At 57.1% G+C, this 19,011-nt stretch overlaps 2 protein-coding genes across 19 annotated transcripts in view; one reads left to right on the plus strand and one right to left on the minus strand.

Moving 5' to 3' along the window:
- The window catches only part of NCOR2 (nuclear receptor corepressor 2), a 226,524-nt gene that overhangs the window by 159,910 nt on the left and 47,603 nt on the right, over positions 1-19,011 (plus strand). For 13 of the 18 annotated variants that reach the window (XM_056504273.1, XM_056504279.1, XM_056504275.1 and 10 more), the window contains exons 15-17: positions 7,357-7,478; positions 8,318-8,490; positions 11,105-11,167. In XM_056504273.1, the coding sequence (XP_056360248.1) occupies positions 7,357-7,478; positions 8,318-8,490; positions 11,105-11,167 (358 nt within the window). Of the gene's footprint in view, positions 1-2,426; positions 2,572-7,356; positions 7,479-8,317; positions 8,491-11,104; positions 11,168-19,011 lie in introns of those variants that run through there. The other 5 variants (XM_056504281.1, XM_056504282.1, XM_056504285.1 and 2 more) reach the window with 3 other exon arrangements.
- On the minus strand, positions 14,817-18,242 carry LOC130259694 (uncharacterized). Its single transcript, XM_056504298.1, has 3 exons — positions 17,509-18,242; positions 15,625-17,086; positions 14,817-15,436 (listed from the first exon to the last, which is right to left on the minus strand). The coding sequence occupies exons 1-2, from the start codon at positions 17,886-17,888 to the stop codon at positions 16,819-16,821; spliced, it is 648 nt and encodes a 215-aa protein (XP_056360273.1). The 5' UTR covers positions 17,889-18,242; the 3' UTR covers positions 14,817-15,436; positions 15,625-16,818.

Below are 19,011 nucleotides of genomic sequence, written 5' to 3' on the forward strand. Positions count from 1 at the left end.
TCACCCCTGTGTGCTGTGTGCCCCCAGAACCCTGCCTGCTCCAGGAGCAGCAGCCTGGGAAGTGGCACAAGGTTTTTCCATGGCATGGCAGGGCTGCAGCTGCCAGCGCTTTGCCGCTGGCACTGGCCATGTTCTGTGGGCTGTGGTGCCCAAGAGCTGTGCACAGGGCCTGTCCACGTCTCCTGGGATACTGGGCACAGCCCTGGTGTTCTCCATCCCTGCCATGTGATGCCTTGTGTTGCAGAGTTGGCTGTTTGCTGGCAGAGGAGCAGCCCAGCTCAGAGCTGTCACAGTTTGAGCTGCACCGAGTGATCCCCACGCTCTCTATCATTCTTATGAAATCTGAGCCTGGCCCTTTGATTTTTTTTAACTTGCTTCCACAGCCAACAGCATCAACCCCAGCCCTGGGACACAAGCAATAAAAGCCGAGTTGCCGGCAGACATTCCTCTTCCTGCCCTTGTTGTTTTGGCAGCAGCTTGTTTTGTTTTGTGGTTTCTCCCAGGAGTGGAGGGTGCTGTGCACGGCCGTGAGAAGCCAGGCTGGGTGGCAGTGAGGCTTGAGGCGTTCCAGACCATTGGAGCAGGGGCTCCAGGCCCTGGGAGGTAGTTATATGACACACACGTGTATTTCCAAGCCATCCTTCCCGTGCTGTGTATCCAGCCTGCCTCAGGAGGTGGTAGGGACATGTGGGGAGCAGTGTTTGCAGTATCAAACCTCACAGGTGGGTGTTTCTGTCTCTGCTGTGGCTTTGGCAAGGAAGGAAGTCCCATGGGCACTTTGGCTGCCTGGGCAGCGTGGTCATTAACAGGGAGGCTGGTGCTGAGGGTGGCCAGGTCCCTCCCTGGCTCTCACTGGTGTGACCTGCCAGAGGAAGAGCTTGAAAGCAGGTGGAAAGACAGATGTAGGTGACAGAGAGGATGCTCCTGAGCCACAGCTGCATGGTGCCAGCCCTGTTCCTGGCAAAGATGCCCTGCACAGAATCTGTGGGGCTGAGGAGGGGGGTAAAAGCCAAGTGCTGCTGGCTGTGCTACACAGAACATCCTGCCCTGTGGTGCCAGTTCTGGGCCCTGTGGGATGTTCAGGGTGATGCCAGCAGGCACCTGGGTGTGCCCAGGGCCATGGCAGCCGTGCTGGGGCTTCTGGAGGAGCAGCACAGCAAACTCCAGGCATTCCTGGCCAGTGCAGCGTTGGCCTTTTGTCTTCTGCTTATCTCGAGCTGGTTTTAATTTGCAACTCCCTGATTGCGTGCAGTGACCTTGGCCTGAGCCTGCTCCGCAGCTGAGTGCCCCGGAGAACATCATAAATGCCATTGATCTGAAGTCACACGCTGCAGAAGTGAGGAGCTGGTGCCCTGCAAGTGGGAGAGGCGGCACGGCCGAGTGGGTGCTCCCAGCTGCCAGAGGGTATGGGGCTCACACTGGTGGGATGAGCTCCCTCCAAAATCCCTGTCAAGGCAGACTCTGGTGTGACACGCTGGGGAGAGGGCTGGCACAGCTCCCTGTGCTGCCGCAGTGACACTGTGGCAAGGGTGCAGAGCTGCCTTTAAACAAAAACCCGGAGCTCGCTGCCTGCAGTAGCTGGGAATGAGCTTGAGTGGCACCAAAACCATGTGCCTTGCAGCTCAGCCTGGCATGCACAGCTCCCTCTGCACCACAGCATACAGCCTTGCTCCCTCCTGATCGAAGGAACAAACAGGAGCTGGTGGTTCCATCTCCTGTTAGACCCCTGGGCACTGTAATGATGGCAGGGGAGCTGATGCATCTGCTGGCAACCAAATGGCATCCATGCAGCCAGTCTGGCCTTGAAAGCTGGTGTGGGAGAGAGAAGATGCCAGCCCCAGTGGCACTTGGGCTCGGGGACAGGCTCTCTGTGAGTGTCACCACTATGTCCTACTCCCCACTAGCATATCCAGCAGCAAGTGGTGTAATTGGGGTGGCAGGAGCTGGTAGTTCTGATTCAGGACTGCCAGGGATGAGCTCATCCCTGCTGGCAAAAGTGGTGTTTTGGTGCGTGTTTTGAAGGTACTGTGGCACAAGGAGTGAGGGGGGTGCCGGGGGAGGGCATGGGTGCCTGAGTTGCAAGGTGCACGGTCCAGTGGTTAACGCTGGGGTGTCCTGTGGGCAGCAAGGGATGTCCCCTGTTCCTGGTGCCCTGCCACAGCCTGGGGCATCTCGCCACAAAGGGGATGGGGAAGGCAGCAGCGGTCGTTTTCCGGAGGCTTGCAAGTTTGGAAAATAAATAGCCCTGCACTGTAGGTTAAGCTTGGCATCCTGGCGGATTAATCACGCAGGCTGCAGCCAGCACTGAGAGCCCCGGTGACGAGAGCTGTGGTTTATAGATGATGATTCATCGCTCGACTTAGAGCGACCACGTTATTCCAGCAGATTGCAAAATCATAAGAGGAATGTTGTGGTTAGTTTACGGCTTAACTATGCAAATCGTCAGGAAGCCTTCAGAGCCGGAGAACGTAAGGCACAGCGCGCCCGGATGGCTGGGCGGTGAGCAGGGGCCGGGCGCTGCCCATGGGGCTGGCGGGGACCGGCCGCCCGCGGGAGCCGGGGAGCGGGGAGGTGAGTGATTTTGGGGGGACGAGGGGCCGCAGCTCCCGGGGAGCGAGCGAGCGGGGCGCTGCGGAGGCGAGGGACGCGCTGCCAGGGGATCGTGGCTGTTCCGGCGTCTCCGTGCCACGGGCACCGGCGTGTCCGGCCGGGCTGGGGAGGGCAAAGGGGGGGAGCTGCTTCCCCCAGCTCCGTCCCGCTTCCAGCAGCAGGCAGAGCCTCGGCAGAGGAAGTAAACAGAGTGGGAGGAGCTGCACCTCTTCCTCGCCGGGGCTCTCTCTGTCAGGACAGCGCGTTAGTGCGCGCTGAGCGGGCGCAGCCTGTCCCTGCCCGGCTCGCACCTGGCAGCCGCCGTGCCCCAGAGCGAGCTCGGAGGCGAAGCTTTCTGTCAGCAGAGCTGCTGCTGCGGTGCCCAGGGGAGCGGGGAGGCAGGGCCGGAGCCCGTGTGTCCCTCGGCGGTGCCCAGGGGAGCGGGGCAGGCCGGCCCGCAGCCCGTGTGTCCCCCGGCGGGCCCGGAACGCGGCGTTCCCGGAGAGCTGGCAGCGCTCCGCGCCGCCCCAGCTGCTCGGGACCGCGGGGCAGCGGGGAGCAGGTGTTGGTCATTACCGACACTGCGGAGGAGTGAGCCTGGCCCCCTGCACTCCGGGCGGCCTCGGCCTCTCGCTCACGCGTCCCGCGTCCGATTTTGTCCTGGGGCCTTTTTAAATAAACAGGATGCGTCGGCAGCAAAAACAGGCAGCAGCGATGCTGAGGAGGAGGAGGAGGAGGAAGGGCGGTGCGGGGTTAGAGCGTCTGACCTGGGAGGGAGGGAGGGAGGGATAGCCCTGCCCTCTGCCACAGGCATCTTCCCCGGCCTCGGGCACATCCCTTCGCCTCGTGTGCAAGGTGAGGAGCACGTACCTGGTTCACCTCTGGGAGGTGCAGCGCCTCATGGCCAGGATGGCGAGGTGTGGGTGGAGAGAGGCCGAAGCTTGCCGGGAGCTCGGAGCAGTTTTGGTGCCGGCCTTTGGCGTGTCCGCTGAGGGCTGACCCACCTGCCAGTCCGCCTCTAGCCGGGGCGGTGTGAATCACAGCGAAACATCAGCTGCTCATTGGGGAAGCATTTCCTGGCCCGTCACGCTTTGGGATGGCGTCCCGTCCCTTGAATCATGCAGAGCTGGTCCGTGTCCAGCACTAAGAATAGCCTCCCCACACAGCGCGGGGGCAGCGCCGGCAGCGGGGACTGGCCAGCCCAGGGTTCCTGCCGTGCCTTGCTGCCCCTGTGCCATGGCACGGCCCCATTCCCGTGCCAGTGTGGGGTTTGGGGTGGGCACACCTTGGCTGTGCCTTCCTGCCCTTGTGCCATGGCACGGCCCCATTCCCGTGCCAGTGTGAGGTTTGGGGTGGGCACACCCTGGCCGTGCCTTCCTGCCCTTGTGCCATGGCACGGCCCCATTCCCGTGCCAGTGTGAGGTTTGGGGTGGGCACACAGCAGCTGCTGTGGTCGATGGTCCCCTCTGTGTGTGCCATTTGTAGCTGAGCTCTGAAATGGCTTCGTTCAGCACCAGGGCTGGGTGCTCAGTGCCAGCCCCACAGCTCCCAGCACAGCATGTGCTCAGTGCCAGCCCCACAGCTCCCAGCCCAGCATGTGCTCAGTGCCAGCCCCACAGCTCCCAGCACAGCATGTGCTCAGTGCCAGCCCCACAGCTCCCAGCCCAGCATTTGCTCAGTGCCAGCCCCACAGCTCTCAGCCCCACAGCTCCCAGCCCAGCATGTGTTCAGTGCCAGCCCCACAGCTCTCAGCCCCACAGCTCCCAGCACAGCATGTGCTCAGTGCCAGCCCCACAGCTCCCAGCACAGCATGTGCTCAGTGCCAGCCCCACAGCTCCCAGCACAGCATGTGCTCAGTGCCAGCCCCACAGCTCCCAGCACAGCATGTGCTCAGTGCCAGCCCCACAGCTCCCAGCACAGCATGTGCTCAGTGCCAGCCCCACAGCTCCCAGCACAGCATGTGCTCAGTGCCAGCCCCACAGCTCCCAGCACAGCATGTACCCCTGGCTGTGATGTTAGGGGGCCCTCCATGAGCAGAGCAGTTTCCTGGGGTGTTTGGCAGGTGCCCTGCTCTGCAGCCAAGCTCTAGTACAGGAGATAAGCCATCACTGTGGGCTTGCCAGGGTTCAGATCAGCATTTGGCTGGGAGCCTTTCCTCATGAAGACATGAGCACAGCCTTGGGTGGAGCTGGGTCAGTTTTCCCACCATGGCCTCACGGTGATGATGCTGCCCATTTTATGTATCTCACCTGGCTGACAGGTGAGACCTGTCCTGTCTGTCCTGCTGGGTGCTTATTCCACCTGGCTCTCGCTCCTGGTATTGGGCACCCAGCCGTGGCCAGAGCAGGGCAATCACTAGAGGGCAACCTTGGATTGAGATGTGCCTCTGCACTGGGAGAAACCTTAGCTTGATGTCCTACCAGGCTGGGCTTGAAATGTTTGGGAGGAGAGGGATGTGCAGTGGCCCACTGAAGCCAGCCCAGTGGGGTTTGCCCATCCTGAACACACAAGTTTGGCAGATGCCTCTGCAGGGAAGCACTTGTGCTGCTGTGTGAGCCAGCAAGGGCACTCTTCTCTCTCCCTGCCTTCCTGCTCCTGGGTTTGCTACAGGGAGCTCCTTGGCATTGCTGCCATTCCAGCCTGCTCCTCTGGGGAGCTCAGGCTGGCAGCCCCTTAGTTCAGACAAATGTAGAGATAGGATAAGATGATGCTGAACCTTTCTTGGGACACTCACTCCAGCCTGAAGCTGGGGCAGGTACTTGGGCATTCACAGTTGGGTTTAAATCTGAAGGAGAGCTGAGATCTCTGGGATGCAGGTTTACCCCGTCCCTCAAAAGAAAATATTTGCAATTGTGTGGTAGAAATACTGTGAACCTCCCATGGCTCCCCTCCCTTGCCAAAGCCTTTGGTGAGGGGATTGCAGATGGATGATGATGGCCAGGGCTGGGGCAGAGCCTGTCCTGGTGCCTGCCCAGCCCTTGGAGGTCACAGACCTCACCTCACACCTCAGGGTGTCTGTCTGGCTGAACCCACACTCAGGGTTCACCACGGAGTGACTCAGAGTCAGAGAGTTCAGAGCAGTGCTAGGGAATGCACATGATGGATGCCCTTTGCTCCTCTGAGCCAGAGCACTTCCCCACCTCCTGTTCCAGCTTGTCCACTGCCCTCCTCCTGCTCCCCTGGCCTGGGGCTGGCAAGGGCAGTGCCCAGTACACTGGGGATGGCACTTCCCTGGCCACTTGCTGCATGACACAGCCTGTTCCCCAAGCTTTAGTGATCTGGGGACTTCAGAAAATCCTAAGCAACCAAGTGCTCATCCCAACTGTTCCTGACTCCCTCTCCCCTGGGAGCTCCCAGCCTTGCATCCCACGGAGCAATTCCCAGAGCAGCTGGAGTGTGAGCTGATGCACTGCAGTTGTGTTCTGCACTGTGCAGAGGTGCTCCAGGGGCTGGCCAAGTGTGCCAGCAACCTGATGGCACAGCTGCCTCCTTCTGTACAAGGAGGAACTGAAAGTCTGTGGGGTTTCAGTGATGGTTGTGCCTGGGTTTTAAGGACTTTTGTTCAACCAGGGCCTGAAAGAATCAGCAGTTTTCTCATTAAACTGCTCCATTTGACAGCTCCACGCTTCTGGATTTAGCAGCAGCTCATTGGGTCAAAGAGCTGTGCTTGCACCCAGTGCTGCTGCTGCAGGATGCCCATGTTTGAAGCAGCCTCCCAGTTCTGCAGACTGGGATCAGGCCAGTCCTACAGGCTCAAGGGATGTGAGGACACCTCATCTGTGCTTGCTGTATGGCTGCATGCCAGCCAGACCAGCCACCTTCTGCTGATAAATCCGTTCTAAGGCAATTTTACTCTCCATTGCATCACCAAGCCCTTTCCCAAGGGGTGGTGGAAGCCCTGCAGGCTGGGCAGGGGCCGGGTGAGCCCGGGTGGGTTTCCTGGAGCAAGCAGCCTTGCATTAGCCAGGAGCAGGATGGTTTAATAAATCATTTCCGTCTCTAATTTCTACTTCTCTATTCACTGCCTCTCATTTGCTGGTCACCAGAGAGAACGGAGGTCAGGGGAACCAGGCCTCCACAGCAACCTCCTTCCTGCAGCTGTTGAAACAAAATCCAGAACTGCAGTAATCACTGTGTCCCTCCCTGGGGTACCATGGTGCCTTGGTCTGAGCAGCAGCAGCAGCAGCATTGGGGTGGCTGGGCTCACAGCTGAAGGTGCCAAGTGGTAAAGAGAGGGCAGAGAGGGCACCTTCCCTGCTTGGTGATACAGAGCCACAAACATTCCCCGTGGGCTGTGTCAGATGCTTGGGAAAAAGATCAGAAGCGTTGATATTGCTGAGCCTCGGGGTGTCACCGGTGCCCTGTCTCCTTCATGCTCCAGCAAAATGCATCCACTGGCTGCAAATCACCACCCATGTGGCCAAGCCAGAACAGGAAGGTGGTTATCACCTCCCTGCCTTACCCCCACATCGGATCCTTGCTTGTTGCCTGATCCCAGAGGAGCAGCTGGGGCTGTCCCACTGCCTGGAGCAGGAGCCAGAGTGCAGCTGCCAATGCTGATCCTGAGCTACCTCTGATCTCCCTGGAAAGCTTTGGCCCCTGTGGCCTCCACCAGTGCCCTGCCTGCACCCTCTGCCTGCAGCTCTTTCCTCTTGGCTGCTGGCCCCCAGCATTGTTTCACAGCAGTTGTTTGGGTTGGCCCAGGTGCTGCCCTGTGTCCACCTCAGCGCTCAGGGCTTGGTTTATTTTACGTCCTTTGTTTTGCAGCAGCAGCAAATGCCCCGGAGCAGCCAAGAAGAGAAAGATGAAAAAGAGAAAGAAAAAGAGAAGGAGGGAGAAAAGGAAGAAGACAAGCAGGAAGCAGAAAATGACAAAGAAGAACTGACAAAGTAAGGATGACCTTCCCTGCCTGGCTGCAGTGTGGAATGTGGTGATGGGATGCAGCATAGTCCAGGGCTGCCTGACCCTGTGTGTGCCCCCCTCACCTCCTCTGCAGGGAGGGAAAGGCAGAGTCTCCTCTTCATTCCTGCTCCAAAACTGGGAAAGCAACATTATATGAGTTTGTTTTTTTTTTTTTTTAATATTAACCCAATCAATCTGCAAAGCTCCTGTGATCCTCCAGCTTGTTTTGTTGTTACAAGAGCCTCTGGGAGCTGGAGGAGCAATCCTGGTGCAGCAGAGTGTGGCTCTTCACCTTTAGTGTTATTGATGTCAACGTGAGCACTCCCAGATGAGGAGCTGCAGCCAGCCCTGCCTCCCTCACACCGAGCATCAGCGCCGTGGCAGGGGAAGGTTGGCACGCAGACCGCTCGCTATCTGTAATGGGCTTAATACTTGGTTTAAAAGAACATCTGGCTTCATTATATCCAGGCTGCAAAGACATTTACCAGCAGGTCCCTTTCAGGAAGATAAATGAGGAGGAGGCAGGGATGAATTTGAATGGTCTGGTATTAAACCTGTCTCTGTCAGGTCTCTGCGTGCACTTGGTGGTGGAGCTGCAGCCAGCTGCAGAAAGAAAACCCCACCACAAATCACCCCACTGCCAATCCCAGCCAGGAAAAGAGCCTGCGTCTGCAAAAAAACCTGCAGACCTGCCCCCCTAAAAAACCAACAACAAAAAGAAAAAACCCCCAAACACGTGCAGAGAAATAATTGCTTGACCTAAAAATCAGACCAACCAAACAACATTTTATTTTTTATTTTTTTCCTTCTCTCCCTGTTTTCGCAGGGACAAGAACGACGACACATCCGGAGAAGACAACGATGAGAAAGAGACGGTCACGTCCAAAGGGCGCAAAACCGCCAACAGCCAGGGCCGGCGCAAGGGCCGCATCACCCGCTCCATGGCCAACGAGGCCAACAACGAGGAGGCAGCCACGCCCCAGCAGAGCGCCGAGCTGGGTAGGTGCCAGGGCACCAGGGGACGCTGCCCCGGGCTGGGATTTTGGGGTCTCCATTGTGCTGGGATGGGGCGGCGCCCTGCTCTGCTCCCCGCTCACATTTCTTTGTGAAATCCTCCTTTCTGGGGAGTAGCAGTGATGGTGCTCTCTGTCACGTGGATTGCTCAGTGTGGTTCACTAGGATAAGTTGGGGTATTTGTAAGCCTGGGCTTTCCTGGCTGAGCGTTAATGGGTTTTAGGGCATTAAAGGAAAAGTGTTGCAAGAGACAAAAAGGGAAGCCTTCCGTTTTAGCAGTGCTTTGGCAAGGCTTGTGTCCCTCCTGCACTTGGAGCTGGTTCCCTTTGTGGCTGCTCCAGCTTCCCAGTCCCGTCAACCTCTGCACAGGACCCTGCTCTGCCCTCCCAGGCTTGCCTGTTTCCCTGCCACTTTTCCTACCTGCTCTGTTTTCAAATTCATCTGGAGCCCGAGCAGCTGCAGCCTGTGGGATTTGCTCCTCCTTGGGCATTGGGCTGGTCCCTTTCCATCCATGCCTGATGCAGCAAAGGGTGCTGCCTATACTGTGACATCCAGGCAGTGCACCAGCCATAGCCATGCCACACTGCCATGCTGGCCTTGGGCTAGATGGGAATTCATGGCAGCATCCCCAGCCCCACATTGGGCACATCTGCCTCTGGCATTTGCAGCATCAGTAGTTGCCACCCCAGGGAGCGAGCTCATGTATTGGCTTACAGAAGCCAGTACATTGAGGAATTTGGCTGATTTTCCTATATTTCCTACTCTGTCAAAGTACAGAATTACTGCTGTGCTACCTAAGGCAGGTAAAAATAAAAGCAGGGTGACTCCTCTCGGTTTCCTTGCTCTGCAGTTTCTTGCCTGTGCTGTTCCATGTGCTATAAATCACGCGGAGGTGTTTCGCCTCCCTGTTCTCTGCTGACAACTGGCTGAAGCCTTGATTGCGAGCGCTCTGTTTTCATACAGGCGATATAAATAGTCCCCAGCACAACAGAGCCCTGCTCTCTCCCTCCAACTTGTTCAGCAGTGCTGCAGAGAAGCAGCAGATAATGCCAGTAACTTAGATGGGGTTTTTTTATCCTGGTATCTCAGAGTCCTTGATAAACTTCACTGCGAACACAGAGGAAAGCCTTTAGACCATGTTAAATCGGGAAAAAGAAATGGATCAATTCCAGTGACATATCTGAGCAATTGATTTCACTTTATGTCTCTCCAATAGCGCTTTAATTTAGGTTGGCTAAGAAAGTTATTGCATTTTAAATACCAATTGAACATTAAAAAACAGCACAAAACCGTATTGTGGTTTAACTGCAGCGTGCCGGAGCTCCCTGTAGGCATCTGTTTCATAACTGCGCAACCTCAGGCAGTGCCATTAATCAAACCAAACGGGCCGTTCCTGTGACATTTCTGTGCCATACAATAACAGCCATCACCAGCTGAGCCCAGCGTTGGGGCATGAGTGTTGGTTGTGTCTCCAGCTCTGCCCGCTGCCAGGGGAAGCGGTGAGGGATCGATTTCCCTCCCTCCTGGCTGGTGTCCCGGGGGCGACACGGTGCTGGGGGAGGCAGTGACCTGGGCTGTGTTCAGAGGTGACACCTGCACTCGTGCTCAGCCAGCTCTGAAGGAGATTCTTCTGTCCAGCCCTGTGGGCACTGGAACCCGCACTGCCCTCCCACAGGGCTTCTTGTAGAGCTTCTTGAAGATCCTTCCTTCTCTCCTTGCCTGTATTCTTTATCCTGAACCTATCAGCCTGTTTTCCATTTTGAAAGGACACTGTCAAAACATCTCTCATCACTGTTGAAATAATGCTTTGCCTGTTGTTTAGAGTAATAACCCCTTGGCAGCCTGAGCCGGAAATCTGTTTCCTTACCGAGTTGTTTTTTGTCTCTGACTCACACCCCAGTTTGTTATTGTAGGGTTTGCTCTGTGCCAGGCTGCCAGCAGGACTGGTGCATAGCGAAGGCTTTATGCAGGACCTCGGTGTCCCCAGCACCTGCTTGGGGTTGGGGAGAGAGGCAGCATCAGATGCTGACACCTCCTGGCTGGAGCAGCATGTCCCCTTCGCCGGGCACTGCTCCAGACAGGCCCCCAGTGCTGCTGCAGAGGCTCGGAGGTGTTGTCCAGGGATGGCACAGAGGGAGCCCGTGGTCACACAGCCAACACCCCTGACAGATGCACTGAGCCAAAGCCACCACTGAGGTGACGCTGTTTGTCCGTCGCTGACGGTCCCACCCTGTGTCTGCCTCCTCCAAAGCACACAGCCACAGCCAGCTCCATCTTAGCTACCTGTGGTTGGGCCAGGGTGTGTGGCACCAGCAGCTGCCACTCTCAGACTGTCTGGTTTTGCTTCTAGGCCCAAAGTGGAGATTTTGCATCACTGAGGGGATGTTGTATGTGGGGTACTGTGGCCTGGAAAAGCCTCACGAGCCCGCACCGTGACAGCCTTTCTTGTGGGAGCACTTTTGCACTGCATGGGGTTTTGTCATGCCTCCAGGCAGCAGGGCATGGACAGGGTTTGGGTGTTGGGACACCTCCTCTGAGCTCACTGGGCTTGCTGGATCCTGATCATAGCTGACTACTCTCTTTTCTTCTTCCTTCCCAGCGTCCCTGGAAATGAATGAGAGCTCTCGCTGGACCGAAGAGGAGATGGAGACAGCTAAAAAGGGTGAGACACTCATTTTCTTTCTTTTATCGGCTGTGCTGGAGCTAACCCAGCAATTGGGGATGGAAAGAATCTGACTTTGGTGCAGTGTGGTGGGTCCTGAGCTGTGGGGCCGGATCCTGCCTGTCCTGCTGTTGGTTTGTTCCCAGTGCGCCTCAGGGAGAGTATGGGGAAGGCAGGGAATGGTGCAGGGAGCGTGCTCAGCTTCTCCAGCCCTGGGAGCTGTGCCAGCACCAGGGATGCCTGGGCTGTGGCTGGAGCCATGTGTGTCCCACGAGGCAGGAGTTGGCTGTAGGAAATGGGGAAGACACCATTGCAGTGTTGGAGCTGCTGGTGCCTGTATGGGGCGTAGTTTCACCCCACTCTCTGGAGCTTTATGGCCTCAGTGTGATGTTCCAGGCACACAGAGAGTGTCTGCCTGTGTTCACAGCTCAGGGATTCAGGGGGTGAAGCCCAGCACTCCGCAGGCACGTGTTGGGGAGCTCTTGAGAGCCGGGGCTGCAGGCAGCATGGGGTGACTTTACATCCTGGAGCTGATTCAGAGCCTTTGCTGAGACCGTTTTTAAAAAGTGCTGAGTGTAGCACAGCCCTTCTTGCCACTTCCCCTCCTCGTGCCGCTCCTGCGCCAGCTCTTTCACTGCTTTAATTTTTTGCCAAAGTCGCGTCCTGTTGATGGGCTGTCGAGCTCACGTCCCCAGCCCGCCTTGCGTTGCTGCCGACTCTCCTGGCCCGGAGAGGATTGTAAATGGGAAATTAAAATGGAAATGAGAGCCGTTGGGGGATGGCAGAGGCAAAGAGGCGTGTTAGCAGGTTGGGCTCAGCTTGGAAAATGCACCTGCTGCTGGGATGGTGATTACACGTTCTGGAGCGCCGGCTGCCCAGGTGCCGCTGGGAGCTGTGGACTTGGATTACTTTGCCTGTGAATATCCCAAAGTGTTTGGCTCGCTCGCCTTTAAGCTGTTCCAACCCTCTTTTACAACCCAGTGCCAATCCTGTGCATTGCTGAACAGGGCTCTCTGTAGTCACAAAACTTAATAGATAGACTTTAATCAAGCAAACTGGCCTGGGGCCAGGTAATGGGGTGAGCAGATGCTGGCAGGGGAGGGTCATTGGAGGGATCTTTTCTGAGCACTGCTTTATTTTGGAGATCAGCATCTGGTTGTTAAAAAGTGCCTCTTGTTTTGTGCTGGAGGTGCACTTAAGGAGTCTCAACACCAGCTGCCAAAGCCTGTGTGAAGGAAGGATGAAGCGTGGGAGCATGCAGCACTATTCCAGCCCAGGGGCCAGGAGGAGGCAGGGAGATTTGCTGGTGTGAAGCCCAATGGCTGATTGTTTCTCCCTTCATTACAACCTGGGAAACTGAGATTGCAACACCAGACTTCTACAGAAAAGCCAAATTCCCCTCTGCCAGGAAGCAGCCGCTCTAATGCTTCTAACTGGCTGTGTCTGGCATTTCCAGGGACCTCGGTGGTGGGGGTTTCCAGCTCACAGCAACTGTGAAACTCCGGAGCTAACCTCAGAGGCTGGAGGAGGTGGTGGCAGAGCTGCTGCCAGCATGGCTGGGCAGGGGCAGAGGGAGTGGTGGCCTGCTCAGAGATACAGGCACATGGGGACTCAGCCACCCAAGGCTCCTCCTCCATACTGGTACCAGTAAGAGCCCGTAGCTGGCTGCTTTAGGGAGTTCAGCAAGATGTGAGTCCCAGGGAAAGTCAGCCCTACCACCCCAGAGTTTTTTGGCAGATGGGACAGTTGGTGACTTCTGCTCCTAGCGCTTCCAACCAGGAGATCAGCCCAGCCCTGCTGCCCACCCCTGGGATGCCTGTGTGTGGCATGAAACTCCATGTCATTTGTGTTCAGGGAGGTGAGAGAAAACAGCCCTGGGACAGAGAGACAGCAGAGCTGCCTGCTCTGCTCCAGTCACAGGGCTGCACAGGGAGTTTCCATCAGAAGGCAGGATTGTGTCTGCCAGGGGAGACAGCGAAGGGGAGTACCGTGTTACTAAACTTGAATAGGGGAACAAAAACCTAGCGAAAAGGAAAGTTCTTGGTTAATGACACTTCCATTATGCAATACACTTCGATTCAGTAGTCTGTCAAAATGTGCAGAGGTTGGGATAACGATGGGGGGATGTGTTTTTCTGATACTATCTCCTTGTGCCAGGGCTGTGATCCTTAGAGCAGGAGTTGCTGGAGGATTTCCCCTTCCCTTCCCAAGCTGGGTATCAGGCAGCACCCACAGCTTTGCTGCTGGGCAGGGTGCAGAGGCATTCAGCAGCAGGATGGGGCTGCTCCTTAAAAGGCAATGCTGAGGCAGCTCCTGCCTTGGGGGACCTGCTGGATGAGCCCTGGCAGGCAGGAGTTCAAGGTGGGCTGGAAGGGCATCTGTGAGCACCAGCCGCAGCAGTGGGTGGGTTTATTGTCCCTCCAGCCCCTCCAGCAAGTGTCACCGCTAATGCCAGAGTTTCAGGGCAGCCACAGCCGCCCTGGAGCTGAACTCGATGAACCGGGAGGTTTCGACATGACCTTTGTTAGTCTTTAGAGTCTGGTACCTGTTCTCGCCCAGCTCGGGGTTTTCCCCTGGCGTCTAACAAGTGGTTTTGTTCTTTGAAAAGAGGCGGCTGCAAGCAGCAGGTTCTTGCTGAGGTCCTCCCTGCCTTGCCCAGGCTCTGTGCTCCTTGTCCTCAGGGCACAGCCAGCCTGGGGCTCTCTGTGCCTTTTCCCACGGTGAGGATAAGGAGAGGCCACAGGATGGAGTCAGCGTGATGAGGAGAGGAGGGTTGGGCACGAATGTAAATACTGATGACAGAGAGTTAAATAACCCATGAAAACTCCTATATAGTTCCTTTTGGGTAGGTATAAAAAATTCCCTTGGATACTGAAGGCATTCTTAAAAATGCTTATTTTCAGTGCTGCCAACGATTCATCTGAGTTTTGGACTGACCTGAACCATTTTTTTCCCATAAAATAAAGTCAGCCACCTTGCATCTCCTTTGAAATGCAGCAGCTGGCTGGGTGATGCTGGGGAGCTGGCAGCTCCATACCTTCCTCCTTTTGTCTCCCCTGAGCTCATGCTGGAGCCTTCCCTTCTCCCATCAGAGGTATTTACAACTGTAAAAACCTGCTGATAGTAGTAGTAAAAGTGGGCTGGAGAAACTGGTTTGCAGTCCATGCCCGTCACTGCACATTTTCCTTCTGGGTGGCCTTGGGGTGGGACGTGCCTTGGGGTGTCCCACTCAGGTGTCCTCTCGCCAGGCAGGGCGCAAGGGGAGCCCAGCCTGGCCATCCCAGTGTCCACAGACAGAGTGCTCTGTGTGCCTGGTGTTTGTTGTGAGCTCTGTGCAACGTGACATGGTAAAAATTACCAGGATGGGGCACACTGGGTGCCATGAGGGCACAATTGTAAAGGTGTAAATTAGCCATACTTGCCCAGAGTGAGGCTGTGGTTGACTGCAGTCCCATCCCTGCTGTCCCAGGCTGATGTTTGGCTGCCTTTCAGCCAAGGTGTTACCCAGGACTGTGCTGTGGTGCCAGTGCCCACCGTGCCCCCAGAGCTGCACTTTCTGCCACCATTGGCTGAATGTTTCTCGAGTGTGTAGGAGCAAACTGCGAGGATTTGCTTAGTGAGTGTCAGTGAATGGAATACAAAAGGCCTGTCAGGAGGAACTGCTGGGTAATTACTATAATTTGCTGCCTACATTTTAATTTTGAGTATTATTTTTTCAACAATAAGGGAGCGGGAATAGTATCTGAACCAGGTGAAAGAAGAGAGCTGGGCCTGCCAGCAGTGGCTGCTCCACATGTACTCACTGCCATGCTGGACCAGAGGGGATAGCAAATCTCCAGCAGGCATCCTGAGGGGGACTCTGTCCCCTGGTGTCAAAGGATAGGACACAGCATAAAAGAAAGGCTGTGGCAAGAGTAGTAAAACCAGGCAGGTCTGTGATCAGGGCACAGGTTTTGCAGCAGGTGGATGCAGTGGTGTAGGAATTTTCTGTTTCAAAGGGGAGACTTGGGAGTTGAGGGTCCCCAGCCAGGGCCGGCAGAGAGGGGACAGCACTAGAGCTGAGCTGGTCAGGGGTCCCAACTCCTTGCTGGTCATGTACCCACACCTTGTTTGGTGACACTGCCTCCCTGCAGGGAAGTGGCAGGATGGGTGTGAAAGGTGCTGGAAGTTCAGCTCCCTTGTAGCTGTGGGACACATCAGAGGCGTGCTTGTGTCCAGTCACCAAATGAGAGGTCCACTGGGAGCATGGCAGGCTGGTGCCAGCATCACCTGGAGGAAGGAAGGGTATCACTCACCAAGGAAGGTAGGAAGGGCATCACCCACCATGGTAGCAGGGGCACACTGGCTGCCTGTGCCATGGTCCCTCCAGCAACATCCCAGCACGTGGGGGAATGTGGGCTCACCCCCAGCCATCCCCACTGCTTCCCTTGGCACATGGCCCTGCAGAAGTTACTCACCTCTAAACCACCCTGGGGTTAGTTCAGGGAAGCCATGCAGACCACGCTTTCGGGATGCCTTGGGTGGTGTCGCTGACTCCACAGGGCTGGTCCTTCTCCAGAACAGGATTGCAGCACATTTTGGCTGTGCCGTAGCCAGAACTGGCTCCGTGCTCGCTCCCAGGAGGGTGTGTGGGCACACGAGGTACTGAAGGATCACACCAGGTCCCGTCGGGTGTAGGAATGATATCACTTGGTTTTTCCCCTATAACCTTGGTCTGTTAATCCGCGTGAGCTCCCATTAAGGGACCCTTTTACGGGCTCTCTCCGCCCTCACCAAGCCCACGGTGGAGCTGGGCAGCAGGAGAGCCGTGGAATGTCTCTGGTACAAGCCCCCACCTGCAGAGAGCCGAGGGGGTGCGATCCACAGCCCTCTCCTGCCGCGCTGCCCCTCCAGCTTTCCTCTCACTTGCCCGAGATGCTGAGCACAGTACCCCGTTCTCCGAGCTCCTCTTCCTCCCAAAGCCTCCACTTGCTGTGCGGGAGCAGAGGCCCCGTTCTGGCCATGGTGACACCGGTGCCAAACCTCCCTCCATCTGTCGCTCCAGTGCCCGGGCAGCAGCTGCGGGGCCGCGGTGTCCTGGGGCGCCCGTCGGTGCCACACCGGGCTCGCCGGCGCGCACGTCCCCAAAGAAAAGCGCCTTTGATTCCACTTGAGAGCGGAGAAAACTATTAGCCAAGCTTTGTTTTCCTGGATCCCTCCCCCTGCCGCTGACATTCAGCCGAGAGCGAGGGAGACAGAAAGTGAGCGAGGGAGGGCGGGAGCGGGTGCCAAGCGCCGCACCCCTTGTCAGCTTGGGTCAGCGCCACGTTCGTTATTAATGCTCTGTCTAGAGGTCACATTCAGATGCAACGAGCCCCGGGTCAGCCAGAGGAACAGATTAGAGCTTGCTCGCCGCTCCGCCACATACCGACGGCACCGGCTCCGCGTCCCCGGGCTGGCAGGAGCGGAGCTGCCGCGCTCCCGCCCCTTCGCTTTTCTCCTGCCTTTTTTTTTTTTTTTTTTTTTTTTTTTTTTTTTTTTTTTTTAAATTATTATTATTTCTTGGCAACGTCGGGCATCTCCTGAAACTCCACAGTCTCCCTATAGCCCCGAGCTGCTGAGCAAGGAGATGAGGTAGGGGAGAGAAAATACTGGCGGCGCTTCCATCCACCTTAACGAGCGCGGCTGCAGCCGGCTGGAACGCTCGGGGAGCGAGCGGCGGGGAGCGGAGAGCGCTGCTGCCTCCGAAGGGAAGAGCGCTGGGGCCGGAGCATGTGTTCCCACCAACTTCTGCCATCGGGGTCAGGACTCTGCCGCCTGTGACCTGGTTTCCAGCCTCGCTGCCCGTTTGCTCGCCGCTGCCGGCCGCCCATGGCTCTGAAATCCTCTCGCCCCCAGGATTTAAGGAACCGGCTTTGCTTTCTTCTCTGTCTCCGGCTGCTGCGAGGGAGCGAAAGCGAGATGCGTGGGGAGGGTGTGAGCGGAGCACTCGCAGCGCTTTGCCGCGGGCTGCCGTGCCCGGGGGGGCTCTGAAGAAGTGCCCTGACAGCCGCGTCCTCCGCAGCCCACCCGCGGCACGCTGCGGGTGTGCTCCCTGCCCGCCGGAGCAGCACGTAAGTGGGGTCTGGGGGTCCGAAGGATGGGGTTCACCTCGAGGATGTGTGTGACTGCAGCCCCTGCGTGCGGAGCCCCCGCCCCGAGCCCGGAGCTCAGCCTTCCCCGGGATCTGATAACTCGGTTAGTCATAGTTTCACTCGCGATGCGGAACGAAGGGCTGTGCTGCCGTGCCGGGCAGGGGGAGCAGGCTCTGGGGTGGCTCTGCTCGAGGAGCTCATGGGGTGCCTGCCGAGCCGGGAGCTTACCGGCACGTCCGGGGGTGTCTCACTGGTCCCTCGCGAGTGTGCAGATAACCACAGCGTGGGAAGCAGGTGTTGCTGTTTTGATCTGGTTTCGTGTAGAAGAGTGGCAGGGCTCCCTGCTGGTCCCGCGGGCAGGGGCTGCAGGCAGCCTCCTCCTCCTCCTCCTCCTCCTCCTCCTCCCGAGCAGCGGCCACCTGCCCGGTCAGCTGCAGCTCCTTCAGCAGGGGCACAGCCAGGAGCTGGCATTGCCTGTGGCTGCTAAAGGTCACACCACGCTGGGGACCACTCACAGTGACATCCATCACCCCCCAGCCCCAAGCTCTCCGTGGCAGCTCCTGCTTCCTGGCATCTTTCCTGCCAGAGCATCCGTGCCCGTGGCACATCCACACCGCTGCCAGCGTCTCCGTTCCAGCTTTGCCCGGGGCACACAGTCAGCTGTCACACTTGGTGCTGGGCCACCAGGGTGGTGATGAGCAGAGGGACAGAGCTGCTTGTTTGCCTTGGACGGCAGCAGTGGGTTGTGTCAGAGGGGCTGGGTTGTGACTCTGGGGACTGTCCTGTTTTCCCCTGCGGCATTCAGCAGCGGCAGGGGGAGGATTCCTGCCCTGCTCGTTGCCTCAGGATTGGTGGCCGGATGTGATTTTTTTTTAATCTTTTTTTTAAGAAGTCCCAGCCCATCAGCGGGGTGACAGAGGTCGTGGGTTTGGCTGAGCGAGGCTGGGAGTTGCAGAGTTAAAGCTCAAACTTGTTTCTTGGCTTGCCAGGGCCTTTCTGGTGCTCAGTGCATGTGATGCCTCGTACATGCAATTTGATAAGCCTGGTGCTGGGACGGGCAGGATACAGGCACCAGCTGGATGTTAACTCCTGCTGTGCTGGGTGCTGCTGGCTTTCTCTGGGACCTGGGAACCAGGGAGGGGGAATTCATCTTTCTGGGGGTCCATGGTGGCATCTACTCCATGAAGCCATGCCCTCAGCCCCCACACTGTGCCTTGCCCTTGCACAGAACAGATCCTGGCTGGGGGGCAGGATATAAATATTATAAAATAATAAAATAATTAATATAAAACCATTCTTTGGGCCTGCTTGCATGTGGTTGTGCTGAGATCAGCCCATCCCCTGTGGTTTGTTGTTGGGCTGGCACTTTAGGGCCGGGCTGACACATGGCAGCAGCTTGGCAGGAGGCTGGCAGCAGGGCTGGGGCACAGCTGCCGTGTTCCCAGGCACAAACAGAGCCATGCCAGGAGCCCCAGCGTGGCACCCACCATGGTCCCAAGCCCCATGGTGTCAGAGCAGCCAGGGAGGGGCTTGGATATGGAGCCAGTGGTCAGTGCTACTCCAAATCACACAGGGATCTGGCAGAAAGTTGCTCAGCAGAGAAAGATGGTCTTAGCAGGTTCATTCTCTGCTGGCTTTCATCTTGGAGTTGCATTTCTGTGGCAGTATAGTAACTCTGGACTTATAGACTCTGCCTCCTGTGCCCTCACAAGGTGCAGGGAAGGGCTAGGG

The sequence above is a fragment of the Oenanthe melanoleuca genome, chromosome 15 (genome assembly GCF_029582105.1).
Source record: "Oenanthe melanoleuca isolate GR-GAL-2019-014 chromosome 15, OMel1.0, whole genome shotgun sequence".
NCBI classification, from domain to species: Eukaryota; Metazoa; Chordata; class Aves; order Passeriformes; family Muscicapidae; genus Oenanthe; species Oenanthe melanoleuca.